Source organism: Pomacea canaliculata, linkage group LG11, assembly GCF_003073045.1.
Source record: "Pomacea canaliculata isolate SZHN2017 linkage group LG11, ASM307304v1, whole genome shotgun sequence".
Taxonomy (NCBI): domain Eukaryota; kingdom Metazoa; phylum Mollusca; class Gastropoda; order Architaenioglossa; family Ampullariidae; genus Pomacea; species Pomacea canaliculata.
In genome coordinates, this window is record NC_037600.1 from 16,436,636 (window position 1) to 16,461,249 (window position 24,614).

At 37.3% G+C, this 24,614-nt stretch overlaps 1 protein-coding gene across 2 annotated transcripts; it reads left to right on the top strand.

Moving 5' to 3' along the window:
* On the top strand, positions 1 to 24,356 carry LOC112575399 (serine-rich adhesin for platelets-like). 2 transcript variants are annotated; one of them, XM_025257251.1, is made up of 29 exons: positions 1 to 51; positions 1,143 to 1,199; positions 1,588 to 1,627; positions 2,247 to 3,998; positions 4,917 to 4,950; positions 6,316 to 6,369; positions 6,595 to 6,648; positions 7,413 to 8,152; positions 8,528 to 8,647; positions 8,905 to 9,048; positions 9,617 to 9,816; positions 10,040 to 10,140; positions 10,445 to 10,517; positions 11,000 to 11,082; positions 11,563 to 11,669; positions 11,980 to 12,102; positions 12,504 to 12,605; positions 13,001 to 13,105; positions 15,216 to 15,331; positions 15,621 to 15,659; positions 16,916 to 16,979; positions 17,155 to 17,258; positions 17,780 to 17,924; positions 18,452 to 18,529; positions 18,780 to 18,895; positions 19,180 to 19,266; positions 19,441 to 19,519; positions 20,470 to 20,645; positions 20,788 to 24,356. In XM_025257251.1, exons 4-29 carry the CDS (start codon positions 2,247 to 2,249, stop codon positions 20,942 to 20,944), a joined length of 4,953 nt encoding a protein of 1,650 aa, XP_025113036.1. In that variant the 5' UTR covers positions 1 to 51; positions 1,143 to 1,199; positions 1,588 to 1,627; the 3' UTR covers positions 20,945 to 24,356. The 2 variants fall into 2 exon arrangements, with proteins under 2 accessions (XP_025113036.1, XP_025113039.1); XM_025257254.1 differs by having other exon boundaries at positions 3 to 47.
* The last annotated feature ends 258 nt before the right edge of the window (positions 24,357 to 24,614 follow it).

Sequence of the window (24,614 nt, forward strand, 5' to 3'; positions counted from 1 at the left end):
GCGCGGTAGGTTTGTTTCTTCATGGCGGCCTCCGAAGATTTTGTGGAGTGGGTACTGTATGCTTTGCTTGTGGCCTAAATCCTTCAGAATGCTCGCAGTGTGACCTATCTATATCTTTTATGCCCTTTAGTATCTGAAATGTAGATTCTTCAACTTTCATCCAGGATTAGTGCTTATTATTATAACAAAACTTCAAGCAAGCATGGTGGTAATCATTCTTCACGATTGGCGAGAAGTCGACCTTTCATGATGGCCAATGTATTACATGTGGGAAAGTACGCTTTTGCCTGATATTTACTTGGGGGAAATACAGTGTTATGCGACAGATATATACAGCATGAAAATTATTTTGGTGTGGAATGAAGGGATTTCTATTGTTCATGAAAGAAACAGAGAAGGTACTTTGATTTTTGCCGTTGGTGCCCGGAAGCAGTGGTGACAAGTTAACTGACAAGTATGCGTGCTGTCAGTGTGTTTGTAAGAGACATATTTTCCTGCTTCCTTTGCATTTAAGGGTAGTATTGCATGCAGGACTTTCCCAAGCTTAAGTGTAGATCCTGGCTAGAGGGAGCGTCGTCTATTACTACCTCAGTGAATTCTGTTTTATGTATCCACTTCAGCTTGCTCTTAAACTAAAGTATTTGCTTAAAACTAAACGTCAAAAACTATAGATATGAATTTACAATCAGTATTGTTTAACAGATGTATATGTCATTCTTTGGCTACATAAGCTTATATAAGTGCGATGAAATTTCCCTGAGAATGATCATGCGAGAAAAAGATTATAACAGTGACATAGTTTACAAAAAGACAGCTGACATCATTCTGTCATAACTTTTTGGAGAGGAAAGGATTGGTAGTCACTGATAGACTTTCACTCCATACACCTGTCTTGTCTATAGATGTTAATTGCCAGTGGTCATAATATCTGTTTGCATACAAGATTTAGATGTCTTATTGACTACAACAGTCTACTAATTAATTTGCTTTTAGAAGATTCATATCAGTAGTAACAGAAAATTTGTTTGGAAATAATATAATTCTAAGGTTGATAAATTTGCAAACAAAGAATATTAACAAAGTAGGTCAATTACAGAGGATAAAAGAAATAACAAAGTGTAAAAAGAAATTTTCTTTCACAGATACTGACAAAGGATTTCACAAATCTGCATTAAACTGAACTGTCTGATTTGCTGCAGGTGAGTACCATTTATTTGAAATGTCAGTCTTTGAACCAGGTAAGAGATATGCATGTCCAAGTTATATTTTCAGTGTGCTTTTAAAGTAATTAATTGAATGACCTTAGGCATTCAGGAAGTATCATTTTTGTGATCTGTAGTGGAAATAAAAAAAAAAATGTGTTGGCCAGCTTAGTGTGTAAGCCTTGGATCTAGCTGTTTAACAGGGGAGTTCATCTTGTTTGTTTCCTTTCTGTTTAAGTGACACTTCCTGTTCATCAAGTATGAAAAGAGACCGAAGCTGTCTTGTATTTTGTGCTATTCACTCAGTACTAATGTATTCTATAACATGCTTGTTGGAACTTTATTTTTACATATTATTTTTACACATAGCTTTTTGTCATTTTAGGACAGGAGATTAGATGTTGCTGCTGCACTTGCTGTAGGAGGTGAGTTGTGGGAGGGAGGAATTGTCTGTACACACTTGCACATTGATATCAAATACAGTATATTTTAAGAAGAGGTTTGTACAGGTTTTGCCAACAGAAATATTAGTTTGTCCTTCATATTAAAAAAATTGTCTTTGGTATTTAATTCCGTCTACACCTCATAATAGGCAGAAAATGGAAAAAATTCCTTTTTTTAAAAAAATCTGACTTTTGAAATCTTGGGAAATTTTAAGGTTGCGCAGTGGGATAAATAACAAATTACCAATTCTACTGACAATCATTTATCATGAAGCAAAAAATGAGTAATTTGGTAGATGCTGTACAAACTAATGATTAAATAAAAATAGAGAAGGTATACATGTTTGTAACCTTGAGTGAATAGCAGATTTAAATAAGATGCAAATGTTCTCCAAAATAATTAAAATCAACCTTTTTTCATATAAAATAAATATTATAACCTTTTCCCATGGAGATAGTTTTTCACTCTGTTAACAGTTCTATCTTTACATAGATAATCATGTATAGTAAATACAAAATAATCTTTGCTGAAAAGATAATGTGGAATATTAGAATAGCCTCAGATCATTTAAAAAATTATTGAGAAAAACATTTAATGCAGATGGAGACAGTGGAGCAGTCAGAAGGTCAATCATCTCTTGAAGTGAAGGAGACCAAAATGGTGACATCTCATGGAGTTAATGGGGAGACAGAGCCACATCTTCCTGTAAAAGATGCCTGCAAAAGACAGTCGCCTCCATCTTCACCATCCTGTAATTCTCCGGAAGCACTGGTGAACTCTGGAACCAATAATCCCCTGAATGTCAACTTGAAAGAGAGCAAAGCCTCTCTTTTAGATGCAGATGGTGATGTTGAACCCAACAAATCCATTTCAGTTCAGCCGATTGAGCACGACTGTGTAGAACGCTTTTGTTTGTCTGAAGTGACTAACTCTGAAAAATCAGATGTATCAGAGAAGGCAACAATAGAGAAGGTAATTTCCAAAGGCAGGTGTGATACCGATAACCTTGATTGTGCAGAGGAAAGGGATGCTTCTAGCACAGGTTTTGGTGAAGTCTTGCCAAAAGGTGGTATTGCCTCAGAAGTTTGCTCCTCAGATAAAAACAGCGGTCAAGTGGAGAGAGGGAGTGATCAAGTGACCAAAGCTGCAAATGAAGCAGAAATATGTGCACATGATCCAGATGCATCTTCTGAGGAAAGCAAGAACGGTGGAAATGAGTCTGAAAAAGAAAATATTCCTGTGGCTGACCACATGAAAATCAAAGAAGCTCAAAGTGAGACTGTGGGTGGACTTTTTAATGAAGAAGGTAAACAGGATGATTCTAAAAATTGTTCAAGTGGTGGCTGTGTACCTCATGTTGAGAATACTAAAGCTGTTTTTAGTAAGCTAGTTGAAGAGAGAATTCCACAGAATGCAGAATCTGTCAGCATGGATGATGGGGAGAAGGGTATTGCAGAGCATCCAACAACTGATGACGATGTCAAGCCAGTTGTCATTGTGAAAGAGAGTGAAGCGGATAACATGAGAATAAAAACAGAACAGCCTTGTAGTGAAATGTCCTCTGGAAACAGTAACTTTCAACACCCCCTTGGAAAATCTGTGCCAGACTCCTCGGCTACAAAACCCGCAAGCAAGATGAAGGCCAGAAAATCAGGACAGCCTGTCCGGCAGGCACCCATGATAATCCGCAAAGATGGCAGCACTTCTGAACCAGGGACCATCAAGATCACCAATCTTCATCCAACAGCAAACATCACTTTGAAACTTTCAGAGTTGGAGGAAATGTTAAAAGTGAAGGACAAATGTGTCAGACCATTTGCAGGTGGGGAAAATGCAAAGAAAGATCGAAGCAGTGATGGTGGAATGTCAAGAATGGATACAGCAAACAGTGTTGCAGATTCAATCAAGGTGGAGCCTGAGGATTCTGAACCTTCAACTTCCCAGCAAAGTAAAGACGTGAAGGCCAAAAGAAAACTCAGGGTTAAACTTAGAAAAAAGCGGCGACGTGGCACTTACGATTTTCCTGGCAAAAAACCTCAGAAAAAGAAACGACTTTCTGGGAAAGAAAGTGATGATGAATCGTGTTTCCCATGTAATGATAAGTTGTTTGATCCTTTGAGACATGTTGGTCGAAAATCTATAGGATCACCTCGTAAACAATACAACGTCCTGGATTTATTGACCAAAAACTCACACAGGGCTTTTATGAAGAGGCGTAACACCTTTATACGTCGCAAATGTCGTGAAAGTCCTCTGAAAGGAAAATCTATTATGGACATGTTACGGGGAAAAAGGCGGACTTCTGGAGACTCTGGCACTGAATCTGCAGGTGTTGTGCATGAAAAAATGTCTGTAAGTGTCATTTATTTTGTTTCAGCTTTTGTGTAAATTTAAGGTGACTGCAATTGGGATTAAATTACTGGAGATGTTTCTGTATTAGTTGAACTTACATTGTAGCATGGAGATGTTTAATACTTTGAGTCTGGACCTTGACTTTTGATTCTGATATCCATAATAAACTTAACGTGGCATGAAGATGAATTCATTTATAAATTCTTATTAATTATTAATTTATTCATAAATAAAAATTATAATTAAAGTTCAAAGTTAAGAGAAGCTGTACTTGTAAAGTCAAAGGAAAAGTATATCAAATCACATTTCAAAAAAAGAAATTTTGCTTTAGACCTATGCAAAATTGATGGTCACTGTAATGATTAGTCCTGTATTCATGTGATTTTATGAATAACGTGACATAAAAATGAAGAACTTTAGTGTTGGAAAAAGGCTTGAAAATGATGAAAATTGCTTACCATCACTGTTTGTGCCCTCATGTCACGGTCGTTTTTAAAAAGAAAAAGAAAGGTACATCCAAAAATATTCAAAATCTTCAAATTAACGATTTTATTTTAATTTGCAAAGGGATGTAACTCAAATGTGATTTACCTAGCTAAATGACTAGATGTTGCCTCTTTTTGTTTATATAGTTGTGCAGCAAAAATTATTGAATATGACAGACATAAGTGGGCGGCCCGATCTCAATAGCTGCTCAAAGAAACATATTTGTCTAATGAATTAAGAAGTTTAGAATTGGTTATACCTATGGTGCAAATCTATTAATCATTTTTCATATAAATGTCTTCAGTAGTTTTGCACACTTGAGATTAAACTTGGGGATTTACTGTTTACCCAAATGTGTAATTGCTAATGCTGTGATCACAAATATTTACAAGCTATTTCATGAACTGTTTGTTGTGTGTGTTTTTTTTTCAGGCAACTCACAGCTCACCAAGTAATTTGGCAACAGGTAGTACAATCTGCAACTGTTTTAAGGTTTTCCAAAGAACAACATTATTTTCAGAGGATTGTTGTGTTTAAACAAAGCAGTCTAAAACAACTATTAATAGTAATTCTCTTTCATAAAGAGAGGAGTCAACCCCATTGATAGGTTTTGTTTTTATCTTGCCTAATACTTAATAAAAATGCTTAGGATTTGTCTTTGAAGTGTGTATGTGTGTATATATTTAGTGTCAAACTTCTGTAAGTCAATCTTCCGTAAGTCAAAATTCTCCCTAACTTGAATTTTAAACATCAGTTGGCTGGTTTCCCATTAAAGCAATGCATATTCAACTTCCGCAGCTTGAATCGGCCTTGCCAAAATCTTCTGCAGCTTAAATAATTTTAAGCCGGTCAGCATGTTGAAAATATGTCAGAAAGTGTAAAATTGCTCCCATATTTTCCTTTCTGTATAGGAAATACGTGTACGATAAGTGCAACTCCATCTCCGCAGAGTGTCGGAGTGGATTTAAAAGAATGACAATGTTTTACTGTCATTGACTTGTTTATTTTAAAAGAAATGAAGAGAAAATACTGTATTTGCTGCCAGCACCATAGAAGCCTTGATTAATGAAGTCAAAGACTGGATGGAGTCAAAACAAACAGAAACTTAACTCATTGAACTCGGCTAGGCTAGAGAGCAGTTTGACCCACTGGTAGGGATGACTTGTTCCCTTTTCCAAAAAATTATTAAAAAACAACTAAAGGAGGTAGAAGAATAATTCAAACTGATAATGATAGATCAAAATGTGTAGAGAAGGAACAAACTATCTGAAACTTGCTCGAGAGCTCACTTTTATTTTTGTAATTCATACAGAATCGGGTAGATGAAGTGAAGTTTTTCAAGCACCTGTTTACACAGGTTGTCATCAAACAAGAAGTTAGACTAATAGGAACAGAGTGTGATGTTTGAAAACCAAGATGAAATGCACACACATTGTTCTTGTCCATAGAAATTCACAAATGATGCCAGAATTCTTTAAAAAAAAAAAAAAACAGTAAATGGTTGAATTGACTGCTCTCTACACCCCAAATCTGGTTGTCATTTATACATAAGAAGTTATGTAGTTTTTGCTTCTAGTATCATCACTGCTGCAGAATGTGTGTTTCTTTAATAATAATTATGAAGTCTGTACATACAGGTTTTTAGTAGTGTAGTTATTGGTTTCTTTACATTGGTTGCTTTAACTGTCATTACAACTGACACTGACATGCAGTTACTGTGTGTTGAAATATACATTTTGCTAGTTTGAAAAAATATGTAACTATAAGTTGGTGTTGCCTTCTTACTTTTCCCACAGTTCAGTTTATTAAAAATATTTCACCATCTTTTCAGGGGACAGCAAAAACAGTGAACGTTTGGAAAAACAGCGAAAGCGAAGAATTTCAGGTTGGCTAGCTTTACAAATAGTTAAATTTCTAAACAAAGTGTGCCCTTTAAACTGTACTTTTAAAAAAAAATACTTTATCAATATTTATAACTATATATTCTGTCCATATCTGCTTATCCCACTTTGGTCCTCAATTGTACGGGACAATGATACAAGCTGACTGTCCATGCGTGAAACTATGTTGCACCAGTGTTTTGGTTTTTTTTTCTTTGTGTGATTTCCAGCTGAAAGTGTTCAGTCTTCAACTGTGCGGGAAGATGACAGTGCAGCCATTGCAGGTAAGCTTATTAAGGGAAAAACTTTGGAGTCCATTTTACTTTAAGAACCAAAAGAATGCAAACCTAAAGTAGGTCTTTCATCCCTTGCTGGAAGTAGATGCATCATGGGAACTGAATTTATTAAGTAAAAAAGTAAAGGTTGTCCCCTAATCTTTTCAGATTGTTGGGGAGTGAGGTGACAGAGACCCCACTTGGGGCCAGTCTTATGTGAGGGAAATGCCCATCCTCTCCCTTGCTGCCTTATCTTCTCCCAACTCTCTAAAGAGTCATGTACCCATTCCTGCCAGCTGGGTCAGCTGGGGAAAGTTTGCTGCACTACATAGGTATCGAACCTGTGTGCCTCTCATTTCAGACACCAGCCCTTTGATCACTTAGCTACTTCCCCAAATTTACTAGATTCAGTAAATTTTATTTTTCCTTATTGAAATTTGAAGCTGTGCAAGTAGGCTGACACATTTGAGACCAAATGAACATTCAGCTGCCTTTATAAGAAATAGAAAAAATCCCCAAGGAATTGACAAGTGTCAACTATGGGTGTTTTTTGGTTAAGGCTGAGAAGACAGAGAGGGACACAATATGGAGGTTGTTGTGCTTGACCTTCCAGTTAATGTCCTAGACACTTAAACCACTTCTGCCACCTGTCCCTGTAGTCACTGAATTGTATGAATCAGGACATTTTACTGGTAAGATGAGCTGAGCTGTTGGCCCAGGAGTGTTACTCATATATAAAGTATGTTTGCATCAGTCTGTTGCATCCTCCACAGGAAAACGTCAGAAGACAGAGGATAGTCCTGACACTCCTCCCCCTGTGCTGCAGCCGGTGGTGATGGTGGTCACCAAACATCTCCCCAACACACCAGGGCTGCGCTCCATCTTACCAAAACTGAGTGCCTCCAGCACTCCTTCCTCCCCCTCCTCCCAAGCCACTCCTGTTGTGGTACCTGCTGGACAACCAATCCTCCTGGCCGCGTCCTCACTGCTGGTGCCAGGAAGTAAAGTCTCTCTCGTGCCTGCTACGTTGACCGCTGGTGCCAAGACTGCACTGCCTCTGCTGACCAGCCTGGCTCCTTCGTCTGCTGCTGGTGTGACCAGAGGCGTGGCAACCTTGCTCAACTTTCAGCCCAAATCCTCACACCCCCTTGCCAAAAGCTCAGATGCCTTGAGAGCGTTGCTGACAAAGTCCGCCTCCCTGGGAAAAACTGTGTCGGTGATACCAGGTCCTCTCACCACAGCCACAGTAGTTTCAGTTCCAACCTCAACCTTGATGACCTCAACAACCATGTCGGCAGCTTTAGATAAAAGTCAGGTTGTAAACAAGATAAGCATGTCATCCAGGTCTACAGCCAAACCGATGTCTTCATCTTCCTCCACCACCTCCTCTTCCTCTTCATTATCGGATGCTGCCGAGGCCAAGTCATCGAGATCAATGCCAAATGGTCTGTCTCTGCCTGTGACACCACCCAAGACACCAGAAGAAGAATCAAATACGGATGGGTCTGTTTCGGTGAGCTGTCTTTGTGGTTTTTTTTTTTTTTTCCAACTTCATACCCCGGTGCAGTTCATAGTAAATTAAATATTTACTTTCTTTAAGCCGACAGCTAATTTGCAAATCTTGCAGAGCTTTGTCTTTATAGATCTTTTGTGCATGGAGACAACATAACTATTTGAATTTGTTGTGACACTTCTATTATTGCATCCAAACTACTTTGGAACATTTTTAAGTATCTGATATTTTTCTTTACTTTTCTCTCTTTTTTTTCATGGTTTTGTAGGGGCTAGAATACTTTTAAAAAGAAAATTTGTTCATAACTAGTTGAGAAAACCAGGGACTAGTCATAGATTGTGCTGAAAGATGTATGCTTGTTTGATTTTGATGCAGTTAACAACCCCAGACAGTGATGTTGTTCCACTTTGTTGCTGCAAGATTGGTGGTGCCAATTTCTCCCGATTATCAACAGGGGCAACTTATTGCCAAGCTCTGGACTCTGTTGATGGAAAGGTTAACATTCATTAATCATTTCTTTTTAAACACTTGTCTATGTTATAAAACTACAGGAGTGAAGGTTTTTTTCTTGTGTGTGTTTTTTTTTTCAAGATGCTTGTTGTGAAGGACAGTTATACAAGCTGGTTAGGTTCTGAGTTATGCTCTTGGGTTTCACTAATAAATTGATCTGGAAATGTATGCAATGTCCATCATGAAAAGGATTCTTTGCATTCATCATCATGAAAATCAGTCTGGACATGGTTTGTTAACAGGTCCTTGGTTGCTGTAACAAAGTGACAAACACACAACTGGTGCGTCCAGGTGTTAAGATTCCATTCATGGCAGTCTGCGAGGTGCATCGCAAGCGCCTTAAAATGCATCAGTGCTGCCCTGGCTGTGGACATTTTTGCACTCAGGTGAGAAGATTTTGACACATACACAGTCTCTCTCTCTTTTCCTAAAATGGTTTAGGAAAGCAAGCACAAAGGCGTTTGCTATTACCTGTTGTTTATTTTATGTGTAGTCTTGCATTTGCAAGTAAAGTACAACTCTAAGCTTGACATTTTCTAAATTTTTATTAGGTCTAGTCGTCTTTCTTTGGCAGGTAAAGTATAACTTTGAGCTTGTATAGCAGGAATATTATGGTATATGCATGCACTGGTTCTGTTATGTTTTGTAGTTTTTCAAGGGTGAAGCAGCAATTACAAAATGCAAATACAAATTTAAATAAAGAACGAGTAACTAATTTTATGTAAAGAGGAGGCATGCATTTTGTTTTTACTCTTTGGGTAAAGGAAGTTATAATCAAAATTACTCTGATGTGTTTTTTTAATATGAGTTTGTATTTTATTCATCCATTATCAGAGATTTGTGTGTTATTAAAAATGCTGTCAACTTCTCGAGTCAGTTTTAAATGTTTTGGTAGATGATGAGACCGTAGATTATATTGAAGTGCAGGAGCCATGCTTGCATTATTTTTGACAGGGAAAATTTTTACAATGTCGTCGAGAAGGGGGAAGCTCAGTGCACAACTTTCACAAGCAGTGTCAGACAGTTCGTGATGCACGGCTTTTCTGCCCTCATTGTGGGGAAGAATCGGGACAGATGGAGGTTAATCTAACACTCCACGAACCTAGACCTAACCAGTCAACAGAGCAGATCCGTGCCAACCTTCGAAAGACAATGTAAGTGGTTTTCTTTTTTATCTGCTAAAAAGAAAAATGTCTTTTGCTCTTCTTTACAATAGATATTTTGTTTTTATTGTTGTGTTTGCGTGCTTGAAAAACAGACCAAATGGCTAGGGAGGGTCATTGATGGCTGCCTATATGTACAGTCCAGAGGATTAAAACTGGATGAGATTTTAGAATACAACTTACACAGCCTTTCTTTTTTCTCTCTCTCTTGCAGTTTAAAGGCCAAAATGAGCTTTTCCATGCTTAAAAAATCCACAGGAGAAGCACAGCCTGGGACAGCAGTCACTCTTCCTAATTCTAAAACAATATCCACAGGTAATTAGCATGTGTGCTAATATGTATATTAATATTTAATATAAATAAAAATTTGCACTAATACTATATACAATAGATTTTATCATTGTGTTTCACAAATCATAGTATACACCTGCAGTTGCTGGTATTCATTGGTTAGAGGGTTTGTACATCATAAGTTTCACTGTATTTAGATTTTTAGAATAAATTGATAACTTAAAAGTTATTTTTTTCATCAAGATAAAAAAAATTTTTTTTTTCTTTGACATTACCAAATGATATAAGCATATGGAGAGAAAAAAAATGTAGAGTATCTTTTTTTCAGATGGTTTACCAACAGGTCCAGATAAAGGTTATCTCGAGAAGCTTTTGAAACTATGCATTGCAAAGGAAGAAAGGTAAGATAGAATCTGTTTATATCTGAGAGAGAGAGAGAGTGTGTGTGTATGAGAGAGAAGGTGCACATGTGTATTTGTATGTGTGCAAATATCGGTAGCAAGCATGGACAATAAAAAGGGAGAACTTTCATTTTATTTAGTAGTAATTTATTATATTTTTAATTGATAGTAGTCTGAAAATAGCTTTATAACCTAAATCTCGACAGATACTCAGTCTAATGACAAGGCATTTGTAATCTGGTCTTGCTGTAACCTAATGTAATAAATTTGTGAAAGCAGACAAAATAATTAGCAGATTAATGTTTTCATGGTCATAACTATCATTTCTTTTCATTACAATATTGATTGTAACATAGCCATTATTTGGATTGGAATCATGAACTGTGATGGCTGACAAGATGACAAAGGAAACTTTAATTGCTTTCGAAATGTGAAATATTGATGTACATTTGCCTGAAATATGTGGTAACTGATTCTGCTAGGCCAAAGAAGTACCGTGTTCTGCCAAAGAGCATGTATCAGCCAGCCTCTGAAGGTGACCTGGATAAAGTTTTTTATATGCTGAGTGAGTATTTTTGTGATGCATTTGTAACAAATTCATAAAAACACATGTTTTTCCATTAAGAATAGTAAAGCTAAAGTTTGAATCGCAAAGATTCAGCTGATCTTACAAAGCTGTGATGCAAAGATATGCTGAAACTAAGTTGTTAAGGTGTATTAGTATATGTTTTTGGTAGCATGGGTAGTTAGTGTTTCAGGCTTGCACATCAGCTTGGCAGATACCAGCAGCCACCTAACTGTTTGTAAGTGGACTGTTCCAAAGTGGTGCAGAAGGCAGGTCTGGTATGCCATGAAAAGATGCATCTAATGGTTTGCAGCATTTAAGGAAAAACTTTCTAGCATTAATATTTTTCATTCTTAATATTTTTCCTCACCAACCTTTGTTTCAGTCATTACAATCAGGTGGTCTTAAACAAGTAAGAGTTTTTAGATAATTATTGATTGATGATAACTCTTTTGATAAATTTTTATAAACCACTTGTAGTGGATGGCATGGATCCAAACCAAAGGTGTGAAGAGCAGGATAACCAGACAGTGATGCATGCTGCAGTGTACTCTGGGAATTTAGGGCTTGTCTATCTGCTGATACATGTAAGTGTATGTGCAGTCTTGTGAGCTTTGCTTTCTTTTGTGTTTCTGATTTTACTTGGTCCTTTATGGGTATTACTTTTGGGGTTTTACCTTTTGGAATGTTTTGAAGAGGCACAACTGCTCCAGGGATGGACTTTAAAAAAAAATTTCTGTTTTTTTAAAAATATATATCACAGGTAGTTGATGCATGGCAAATGACGCAATATCTTTTTAGTAATAAGCAGATAACTAAACACTTGAGAAAAGTTGTTAGGTAGTTAAGCTGGCAAGCTGGCGTCTTGTGAAAACAAAAATTTATTTTTATCTGCAGTCAGGAGCAGCCATACACACACCAGACAAGTCCCTGAAAACTCCATTAATGGTTGCTGCAGAGTGTGGTTATCTCAGTATTATGAAACTGTTGGTCACTGCAGGAGCTCGTCTTGATGATAGGGTGAGTGGAGTGGTGGTGCTGATACTTACATTGCTTGTATGAACAGTGTGTGAACATTACATTGACAGATGTGGTTCACCAGAGCATCTTGTAGGTTGTTCTCTCCTCCTGGAGCCCTGATTTTTTAAGCTTGGCCAAATTGTCTGCCTAGTCTCAATAATTCCTCTCTGCCAACTGTTAGGATGATTTTTATTCCTGTGACGTCAACATGCAAAACCTACCTCATGATTTGTCAGCATGTAAAACCTAATTTTCAAAACCTGCCTCATGATATGTCATGCAAAACCTAATTGCAAAACCTGCCTCGTGATTTGTCATGCTAAACTTAATTTTGCCTATCCTGCCTCATGATTTGTCAGCATGCAATACCTAATTTGCAAATTCTGCCTCATGATTTCCAGGGAGAGGACAACATGACTTGTCTGCACTATGCTGCCAAGGCAGGTCACTTGGAGGTCATTCAGTACATTCTGGATGTCAGTGCTGTAGACATCAATGCCACTGTAAGTTCTGGTCTTCTGAGTCTGTGTATTTAGTTTCTGACTATGTCTTATGTGGTTCTTGGCTAATGTTTTGTGTGGGTATTAATAACATTTTGAACTTATGACATAACATAATATCTTTACAGCCCTTTACTAGTCTTTGTATTGTTCTTTGTTTTACATTGATTGTGTCGTGGATTCTGTTCTGTGCAATGAACTTACTTGTTGGCCAAGATATTGTGCTACACAAAGAAACTTATTAATGATCAAGTTTGGAGGGAGCTTGATAGGAAATGACCTAAAACTCGTGAACAGAGTTATTCTTCCCTTTGAATCATACTTGAAGATTTTACAAGTAGTAGTGCAAATATGCATTGAGACATGCACAGTTTTCTCTTCTTGTTTTTGGAGCATAGGATGAAGGTGGCTGGACGCCTATCATGTGGGCTACAGAGTCACAGCTGGTTGAAGTAGTGCAGTACTTAGTCTCACGTGGTGGTGATCCCAACAAGAAGGACAATGTGAGTACGACCTGTTTGGCTGAATTCTTTACAGTTTTTTTTCCTTATCCACTTACTCTGGTTGCTTGTTGTGATAGAGCCTTAGTTCCTGGCAGTGTAAAGCACAAATATCACTGTAGTTGCTTTTGTCCGTTAGTAACCAACAGAATTGTGAAGAATTAAAGGTTAAGGCTCCCATAGCTTAGAGCAGGGGTGGGCAACTTCTCCGGTCGGCGGGCCGGATATGGGGAAATGAAGTCCTTGGCGGGCCAGACTACTGGATCAATACCTTAATCGCGTATTTATCTACATATGCAAGGAATAAATCGTGTTTAATGTAAACTCGTGAACTTTAATTTTAAAGCATAGAGACCGAAAACAGTATTTAATGATGTTAAGGTAATGTACTTCAATAGCTGCTAAAGTCAATGAGACAGCTGCGGTCGATCAAAGTTGTCAACAAGTTGCTTGAACTCTGGGTGCATGTCGGACATAGAAATCCTCAGTAACGACTGCACGTGAATATCAGTTAGACTGGAACGCAGATTTGTCGTTAATGTTCATGGTCGAAAAGTAGTTTCATGGCCATCTTTCTCAGGTTGGCAAACTTGGACTCATTCAGTGATGCATAAAATTTGTCAATGAGTCACACTGCAGGTCATCAATTCCAGCTGTAGACCATCCGGCACCTTTTCAAAGTCAGTTGTAAACGTTGATGACAAGATATCAAATTCAGCAGCAAGTGTCTGGAAGTCACAACATGTTTCATGTCAAGCACCCTTTTACATAGCGCTTCCTGGTGTATTATGCAATGTAGAAATATCAGCTCCCTGGTGCAAGCGACCTCTGCAACACGGTCACCCAATCTCTTCAGTAGACCAACTTTCTTTCCTGTCAAAGATGGACAACCATCCGTAGTACTACATGTGTACTGGCCATTTTCTGCCATGGTAATTGCATTGTATACATGGCATTTTCCACACATTCAAAAATATCTTCCCCGGGAGTAGTGTCTTTCATTGATTCCATTGACAGCAATTCTTCTGTGATTTCAAAGTTTTCTGAAATGCCTCGTACAAAGATGAGCAACTGTGCAGTGTAATCGATGTCAGTGCTTTCATCCAATGCCAAAGAAAACAGCTGAAATGAAGGTACCCGCCTTTTCAGTTATGATGTCAGGTCTTCACCAATTGCTTCAATGCGGCGAACCACAGTTCTTCTCGACAAACTGCTTTCTTCAAACTTCTTTCTTTGTTGTGGACAGACTTGATCAGCTACATGGAGCATGCACTTGTTGACAAATTCACCATCACTGAACGATTTGCTGTGCTTGGCAATGTTGTATGCGACCACAAAGCTGGCATGAGTAGCAGCTTTCTGGGCTACGTTTTTACGAATACACTCTGCTGCTTTACAAGTTTTCTGTCCAGTTCTGTTGCTCTTGTTTGCTGTTCCGCTGCCATAGCCTGCCTTAGCCTGCCATAGCCTGCATGTGTCGTCGCATAATGGCGGCTAACGTTCTACTCTGTCATCACGGCAACACTTTCACTGCACAACAAACATACTGCTTTCTTGCCGACTTCTAAATCTAATTCTAACTGAAAACTAAGAATCAAAAAACAAAGAAAACAAAGAACCAAAAAATAACTAACAGTCACTATTATTCCACGCAGTAAGCAAGTAATTAGCAGTGGGAGATTGCGGCAGAATGTGGCCGCGGGCCACATTATCATGTACCACCAGAAACAGTCTGCGGGCCAGTCAAAATTCCGTCGCGGGCCGGATCCGGCCCACGGGCCGTATGTTGCCCACCCCTGGCTTAGAGGCTGTGAGTGCGATCCACTGTGTCTAGGGCACATTGTGTGGAGGAGTCCAAACCCCCTCCTTTCTGTCATTACCTCCCCTGATAAATCAAGTACCAATTTTCTGCCTGCTGAGGAAGTTGTCCATCAACAGGTCTGTCATTCACTGCAGAAAAGAGAGGTGGTGAGGGAGGTTTATGTTCAGATGAAGAGGAGTCTGTGGTGGAGTAACCATTTAGTTATGGTAAAGAAATACTGCAATAATTTTATGTGCATTAATTAAATAAACGACTTTGTTTATTGATGAATAATTTTGTCATGCTTATTAGGAAGAAAACACAGGACTTCACTGGGCAGCCTATGCAGGCAGTGTGCAAATCACAGAGCTTTTTATGGATATGGGTTGTGAGTTGGATACACCCAATGAACATGGTGACCGCCCACTGTAAGCCTTGTTTTAATTTCTGCTTATCAGTACCTGTCTCTGATTATCTCCCTCTTTCTCCACTTGGCTTTGTAGTAGATTTTAAAGACAAAAATTCTTTTAAAAGTGAAGCTGTCAATAAAAATACTGATTTATAAAAACAGTCATTAATTGCATGATGTCGTTTGTACTGTATCTTTTATTTCCTTACCTGTAAACAGTTAAAATGGTGAGAAAGAGAAGAACTTAACAGAGGAGTTTCAGACTCTTTTGTTTGTGGCCTTCATTAATCTTTTTCAACCATTTTCAGGCACATTGCGGCACGTCAGGATCATTATGAAGTGGTTGTGTAAGTTTGCTTTTTCCTGCATTACAAAATTCTATAGGTGAAACTAAAAATTACCATTCAGTAATTTTTTTTTTCAACTGTACCAGACAACCCACCCATAAGAAGCTTATTGGCTACAACTGCTCTTTAACCAAATGAACCATTGCCTGTGGTCAGTGAGGGTGGTCCAGTGGTGCAATGCTTAGTACCTGTCACCAATACAGTGAGATTTGCATGTGGTATCTGTTTACAGGGCTTGCTGCAGAATCTGTCTATAAGTTGTTTGACCTGAGGAAGCTTATCTGTTCTTGATCTGTTCTTTCTAATGACTTCTCTTATGACTAACAATTGCAGATCTAAACTCTAAATCTTTAAATCTTTAACGATGAAATGTGTCACCAGGCAGTACAGGCAAATCTGGTCCTCTGTTTTCTTGTCTTCAGGACTTCTTTTTCCATAATTTATGCATTTATTTAAATTTCAGACTTATTGGATAACGGAGTACTATATTAGTTTAGTTGTTAATAAGATAGCACTACACTTTTTTGTTTCCCCCAATCCATGCTTTTATCTTCTTTTCTTTCCTGTTGTCTTGTTTGGCTTCTTCAATTTCTCCCTATTATTGTTATTGTTGCTATAATCAATATCATTTGTAATGCACCATGAGCTTGTTCATAGGGCTGGGATGTGGTGTTATAGAAATTCACCTTTATTACCAGTAGTTGCTGGGTCAGAGTAAAACACTAGTCTTCCCCATCATTCCTCCCTTGGTCAATGGGGTTAATGACCCTGGCTGCCAAAAGCTCCTGCTGGACCCAGGGGCTTCCTCTGTTGGGGACGGGGTGATAAAAAGACTGCTGAGCTCTTTTTTAGAGCATTCACTATAGACTGGGTTCAGTGGGGCCTTTAGCAGCCATGGCTACTAATCTCACTGACCAGGGACAGCATTTCATTTGGTTAAAAAACAGTTGCATCACCTAAGCTTTTAATAGTCGGGTCATTTGTTAAACATTGAAGCAAGATAATTTATAAGTAAATATCATTTTTCAGTTTATAGGCTACTGGTTACATGCCTTATTAAAAGTTTGCAGCATGAAGAAAAGATTTACTTTTTGCTGTCTTATTCTTGTGTAGTATTTGGTTAAGTGTTTTAGTCATATACATGTGAAACCATCTAGAATTGGGGTGTGGAGGAAGTATTTGCATCCAATGCAGAATTATGTTGCTTTGTTTGTTTTGTTAGTTAGATTTTCATGTTCAATGTGATTGACCTACAGGGTTCTTCTTGCAAGAGGGGCCAATGTTGATGTCAGAAACAACAAGGATGAAACTCCAATAGCTGTGAGTACCTTTTTTGTTTGAAAGGAAAGGTTTGACCGATTTAATTTGGTGTTATGAATATGAAGATTAAGTGGTTCAAATATGCAAATGCCTTTTATTTGCCCACTCACTTTATTCATTTGGTATTGGATAACAAACAAGATTAATTTGAGGCCCCATTTGCATTTTCTTTTAGTGCTGCTTGGATCAGAACAGTCAAGTATGCATGGCACTCAAAGTTAATCGACAGCTGCGCAGTTTTGCATCAAAACTGTCCAGACCAGAACGCCTCTTGCACAGGTACTTGCTTGATAATTTATATTTTTTTAGAGGTAGATCTGCAGTTTTTCTTTTGTTTGTTTGTGTGTGTGTGTTGTTTTTGTCCTATGGTTATATACAATTTTTATATGTAGTGCAGATGTCTTGAAAGTGCAGAATGTCTTTTCTCGTAGGTGGAGCTATGGTGTCAAATGACCATGAAAAACTTATATTAGTTGTAAGGTGTAAACAGCACACATTTAGCTGTTGTCATCCCAGTAGCACTTATTTTAATGGTATTAGTTTCCCACAATTTTGTGTGCGTTTGGGAAGGATGTGTTGTGTTTTGGGGAGATGTGTGTGTGCGAAAGAGAGAGAGGGAAGGAGTTGGGGGGGAGGGGAGGAAGGAAAATATAGAGGAAAAAACCCAGCCTTTTCTCTTTTGAGAAAAATTTTAACAGATTTTACAGTTACCATTTTACCTTATAAAAAGAAGTAGCTTTTGTACCACTAGTGGCACTTGTCAAAGATGCTTATAAATTTACTGTTTCTTCCATATACAGAGATATATCTCTGGGTCGAGAGAAGAACCCTCTGCCGTGTCTGAATGCTGTAGACAATGAGCCATACCCCACAGACTATCTGTATGTCAACCACAATGTTGAAACACAAGATCTCCATATCAATGCCATTATCACTAGCTTGCAGGTACCTTTTTTTTTAGTTTTGTTTTATAATAAATATAAATTAAAAAACTGGGAAATTATTAAATATTTCCTTTAATTCATATTGACATTTAAAGAAAAGAATTTTTAATTGCAGCTTATTGCTCTGATCTACATTTTTAGTAGAAATGAATGCTAAGTGCCTTTATCCTACACGATCCAGTCAACCTAGCATAATTATTAAAGGATGCTATCAGTTTCAGAATATATACATTTTCTAAAGCAAAGTTAATTTTTGTTGCAAAGTTTGAAAAGTTTCCTGTTGCTGGGATTAAAGCTCACTGCACACACTGAATCATGTGACAAAGAGTAAACTCAGAACAAATTGCTACGGCCTGTCTAGAACTAGTTTTTTTTCCTCTGAGGTCCTATTGTGCTTTTTTTAAGTATGCTTCCAGTGACTCTTATGTTTACTTCCAGAATAAGCTTATCATCTCTGTCATGACCATATTTCTTTCATGGCTGAAAAACCACTCAATTTACTATGCATAATTTTGTTTTTATAAACAGAGCTGCCGATGCAAAGATGATTGCTCATCCCTATACTGTGTTTGTGCACGCAGTAGCATTAAATGCTGGTATGACAAGGTGGGTCTTTGTACCAGGCTCTCAGAAATGTCTTTCTGGATTCAACCGACCCTACTATTTCATTCAGCTGCAAAAAATAAAAAATTTGTTCTCTGCTTGTGATTTTTAAAGAGAAGGAAATTTAGTGGGGTAAAAGTAACTTTAATTTTTTTAAAAATGCAAGAGCGTATAGTCTTGTTTTGCTTTTAAATATATTTTTATTCCACTGTCACTAAAGTCATGTATATTCTTTTCGTCTTGCTCTTTTTAGTTTGGTCATCTTATGGAGGACTTTAACATGGTAGATCCTCCACATATATTTGAATGCAACCGAGCATGTCGATGCTGGGTCAACTGTAACAATCGTGTTGTTCAGAATGGCATTACGTAAGTGTAACATGATATTTATTTGTCACATTTACTTCTTTATACTATTAGCAACCAATAAATTTGTGATAATTTAAATGGTACTTTGATGTTATTCTTTCCATTTTTTATTACATAATTAGGTGCTGTGTTTGTTTCTAAAATTTATCATGACAACATATACATTTATTTAAATGTTAAGCTGTCCCCAAAACCTAGACTGCTGTTTGAGCAACTTTTAATTCACTAGGACAATAGACAAATGATCTTGGTGTTGTAGTGTACTCATTTAAAAGCTTGTGCAGGTGCCGGCTCCAGGTTTTCCGTACTGTAGGTAGAGGTTGGGGAGTGCGATCTCTTATGGACATTCCAAAGGGAACCTTCATATGCGAGTGAGTAAAGATCTGATCAAGTTCTTTTTGATTACCTGCCTTATAAATTTTATATTACCTCTACACAATTTTAAATTAACAGTTACATGTTTTTGAAAATCACTACTTCTTAGTTGATCAGGAATGGAGATTAAGACTAAGTTCTTGAACATAACTCACCTTTGTCATGTCCAGGTACATTGGGGAATTGCTATCTGATTCAGAAGCTGACCGACGTGAAGATGACTCTTACCTTTTTGATCTGGATAACAAGGTACCAGGAAGAGTGAAGAATAATGTTTGATAAAGACATTTTGCATAAACTTACTCTTCTTGGCTTCTGGATATTACTTACGCATGGAGGCTAGTCTCTGAAATCTGTTTTTGCTATCCTTTTATCATTTGGCTAATAGCATAGGGGGCTGGTCTCTGAAATATGGTACTTTGTTATCGTTTTTATCATTTGGTTGAAGCAGGTATGAGCTGCTGCAATCAGCTGTCATTAGCCAACCAAGAAAAGAGTAAAGTGTTTTCACAAGTATCATGAACTTTAGACGACTACTGCTTGACCCAAGCGAGCATGATTTGCATGGCATATTGCAAGAGCCAAAAAAATCTTGTGCTTAATTCATGAAGGACATTTGATTGTCTCTTCAGAAGTTGGAAGTAGTCACGCCTTAAGAAGTCAGAGAAAACAATTTTAAAAAAAAATCCTTACTAACAACCTATAGATATTTTAAAATGGATTGTATATTTCTTACTTCTGTTCTTTTCACTGTTGCAATATTTTGTGAGAAAATCTCAAATTAACAGTAGCTGCATTGAAGTTATACAAAGAATTTTGTTACTTCTTCAGATGAGGAAAGCCCTTGTGCAGTTCTTATCGGAGAATTATGTGGGGGGTGGTGGAACCCTTCCTTAAGTGGTCTAACAGCAATATCCACCCATCAGCTATTCTTATTAATATGGCTCATCAGATGGTGGTGGTGGTTGTAATTTCTGCTCAGTCCACCACAGTCAGCTGGTGATTGTAATGGATACTAGCATTGCTATTTAACTTCCTTATGGAAGCAGTTGTACTGTTTGAATATACTATGCTGGGTTTCTGCAGGTGGAGAAGGAGTACTTAAGTTTATAATCATCACTAGTGTTATTAGAGAATTGGATTGAGATTTTGATGATCAAAAAGAAAAACTGCTATGACATTTTCTGTTTATGACACAGGATGGAGACACATACTGCATTGATGCTCGCAGATATGGAAATGTGGCTCGCTTTATCAACCATCGATGTGAGCCAAACTTAATCCCTGTGAAGGTCTTTATTGAACATCAGGACCTTCGCTTCCCACGGATCTGCTTCTTTTCATCATGTGATATTAAAGCCTACGAGGAACTGGGGTAATTATTATGAGCCATTTACTTAAAATAGGCAAATAACAATGTCAGTTATGACAACTGAAAGCTTATGTGGTAGTCGATACTTTACACTTCTTATTATAAATTATTATTATTTTTTCGTTTTTTTATTTGTTTCTAACAGATTTGACTATGGAGAAAAATTCTGGATCATAAAGTGGAAGCAGTTTACATGCACATGCGGTTCCCCCAAATGCAAATACTCCAGTGAAACCATCCAGCGCACATTGGCCGAGTACCGGGCTCGCCACGAGGATGAGGAGGCCACGCAGGAGACTTGACGGGGGCATCTTTTGCCATCTTGCCAAATTTTTGTATTTTCCAGTTCTGCTCTAGTTCGAAGAACTGGTTCTAATTTGAGAAACTGGTTTTAGTTGAAGGGACGTCCTTTTCTGCAGCAATTGTTCATATTTAGATGCCTTGGGTGAGGAGCATTGCATGGAAATTCTTAAAAACTGATTTAGCCTTCTTGGCAGCAATGTTAGTGGGCCTTGCAGCAGGGGTGTGTGTGTGCGCACGTATGTTTGTGAGGGAGGGGGAGATAAATGAAGAGAGTGAAATTGTGTGCGTGCACCCAGAGGAGCACACAATTCATGTTTGCATATCAGTTTTTTATTTGTGAGAGGCTCTGTATGGTTGTCTTTCAGTTTATATTATCTCTTTTTTGATTATTTTACATTTTGGGAATGTAGTCGATACCATGATTAAGTGACAAAATACCATTAGCTGTTTGATGACTACATTATGGTTACGTTTAAGTGTACATGCAGCATAAACTATATAAGGTACATAGGCCATATGTAAAGAAGAATTTTTTTTATTTATTTATCATCGGGACACTTTATGGAGCAAATTTTTAGCAGTGAGTTAGGAATATTAGTTGCCCCACGCAAAAAAATGAAATTTAAAAATAGTGGGAAAAGAGATCAATCACCAAACAGCAGTAGTATTTACACAAAATGTCGGCTTTTTACCTCCTTTTCTTAATCATATTTGTAAGTTTTCACACATTTTGTTCACTTTACATTTATTCAGAAATAAATTTATTCCACAATTGCATAAAGTCATACTGATGTTGTAAAAGTTATCATTGTACATTTACTGTCCTTACCATTAACGTTTGTTATTGGTATATAATGTCCATATGTCAGTCTGCTAAAAATGTTTGCAGTGAGAAGCAATCCTTTAGAGGCTTATAGCAACTCTTTGATGCTCTGTTATATTGTGAAGAAGATTTCAAGATTTAAAAGATAAATTGTGTTGAAATTTTATGATAGATCATTGGCTGCTTGTGAAGACGTGAACTTGAATGTATCGTGTCAGTCGTTACACCATAGCTTTACTAGCTGTCCTCACGTCGTTACATCGTGCCTCTAATGCTTGTGATTAACAACATTGCATTCAGGCCTAGCAGTGCAAAATTGAATACATAACTGCCAATCTATTGGTTTTTTAAAATCCCTATTGTATTAGATACATGTTTATGCATCTTCCTGGGAAAAAATATTTATGATTGTCCTTGAAATTAAATTATGTATTGAGATTTTTAATAAAAGTCATATATGTTGAAAGCATTGAATGAATCTTCTGCTCTTTCTTTTTCTCTTGTTCTTTTTTGGAAGATAACTTGGTTAATGCTAATTGTGGCTGGTGAAGCATTGTTTTTCCATCTCATCATCATTATTTTCCTCTCATTATTTTCATCTGACATTTAAAAGATGTCTGCTTTCTGCCTTTACAAACTTCATAGGATTTGCTAGTAGCATTTTTCTTAGTTCTGTTTAATAGCAATAACTCTGTGATGTCTGTATTATTGCTTCAGCTTCTGTGGGGAGTGTCTGTTTATGTCCCTTTTTTTAAAAAAAAGCTTTGAAAATGTAGTTGCAGAAAATTTCTGTTACTTGTAGAAATTGAATACATCAAGAATCATTGTATCTCCTCACTCATGTCAACATCCACTGATCCACGTTTCTCATGTCTTTATTTTTTATTTATTTTTTATGTTTGTAGGGGGTTGGGTGGGTATGAACACATGTCTGCAAAACAGCATGAACACAGTTCAGCATCTGACCATCATTTATCCATAACATGCATCAAGAATTATTTTTTTAATATTACAGGACATTTGGTATAGATACAGACCTGTTCATTCTTTTAGAAAGTTGGAAAACGCAAAAGAACAGCCTGATATCTACATTGTACAAGTTTCTGATGAGCTAGCACCATTGCTGAGCTTAGACCAATAAAAAGGGAAAAAAAAAACATTTCGCCCTAAAATTTACAAAACACCAAAGAAATAAGCCTTGTATTCCTGTAAGAAAGTGATTAAAAGGTTGAAGTGCAACACGACTTTATTCAGAGATGCAATTCAGTTTATCGCTCACCACGATTCAGGCTATGTTGCTGGTTACAGCATCAAGTACCAGCAAAGCAGTCCTGTTTAGCACGTATATATTATAAATCTTTATATGCTGTACATTAACAATTGTACAAAAATGTTTTTGAAGTCTTTAGGGTCACATGAATTATTAAACTGTTGTGTACTTGTTAATTCTTGGTGAGGGAGAGACAAGATGAGAAAATGTTTAAAATGCACTTTAATGATAACCATTTACTCATGATCTTGTGAATGGGTTTCTTTTCCGGAAAGATTTATCTTAGTATCCTTTTTCTTTAATGCAGTAGTTTTATTTATTTTACAGACAAAAAAGGTCTTTTCTTTAAGGTCTTTCAGGAATTTGGAACCGTCATACACAAATTGAACCTCTGAATTATATAACACTATATATAGTTTTCCTTATGTGTGATTTCACTGTTTTTGTATGCTATACAAACAGTATTGCCTAGTCTTCTCACATGGGTTTATTACTCTTTAGGACATACAACTGTTTTTTTTTCTGTTTTCTATTTTCTGATAATCAGAAAATCCTAGAAAGATTGTTCTCTGTGACTGAACTGATCCATGATAACAGAATGACAGGATTTGTATTTTGTCTAACACTGTGACCTAAAAATATTCTGTTGTAAAAAAAAGACTTGCTTCCTGGATGGGAGTACTCTTTGCTTTGGCCTAGAATAACCAGGTCTGGATGTGGTTTAAAGAACACATAAAGGGCAGATTGAAAACACTTCTCTTCCTCTGGTTTTGTGTGGAATCTGCGATGCTCTTCAGATTTACAGATTGTTGTTAATATTGTTTCATTGTTTAGAACCTGACATGAAGACCACGGCAGCATCTTGACTTTCTCCCAGATGTTTATGTTAAGGCTGAAAGTGATCATACCATTTTCATGCAAAACAAGAATGTATGTTGACCGCTCATTACGTTTATCGTGTATGGACTTTGAATGCCAAGCCATACATAAACTGTGGATTAAAACTAACAAATGATATTTTAATTGCACCTTTGTCAGTAAATACCAAGCTTACAAAGGGCTCACCATCACTAACTGCTGATCACTATATTCTAATTATTTTTCTAGAGGTTGAGTTCTGGTTTCTCATGTGTTATATTCACAGATGCCTTGCAAAGGTTGGGAAAGGGGAAATGGTTACTTTTATTACTCTGATAACATAATAAAGGTAGTATTATATATTTAGAGTCGGGGATGCAGGCCTTACATGTAATTTCATTGTATCTAATGCTCAGTTCTTTTGTCGCTGGTGCAATATTAAAGACCCACGATAAACTGAGATATGGCTTGCTGTCACGTGTCTGGTAGAAGATAAAAGTAAATTGTCCCACCAACTGAATTGTAAGCGTGCTTGGAGTACAGAGGAAGGTGACGCCCGGTCCTCTCTTTCACCTCCATATCGGACACCAATCTGCTGGATGTGCAGGAAGTTTCCAAGTTGAAGGCTTGATTGGAGCTGAGAGGAATCATGAACCCACCACCCTCTTCTAATAATGTCCATAAATGCCACAGATATCCCTCTTTCCAACCCCTACTT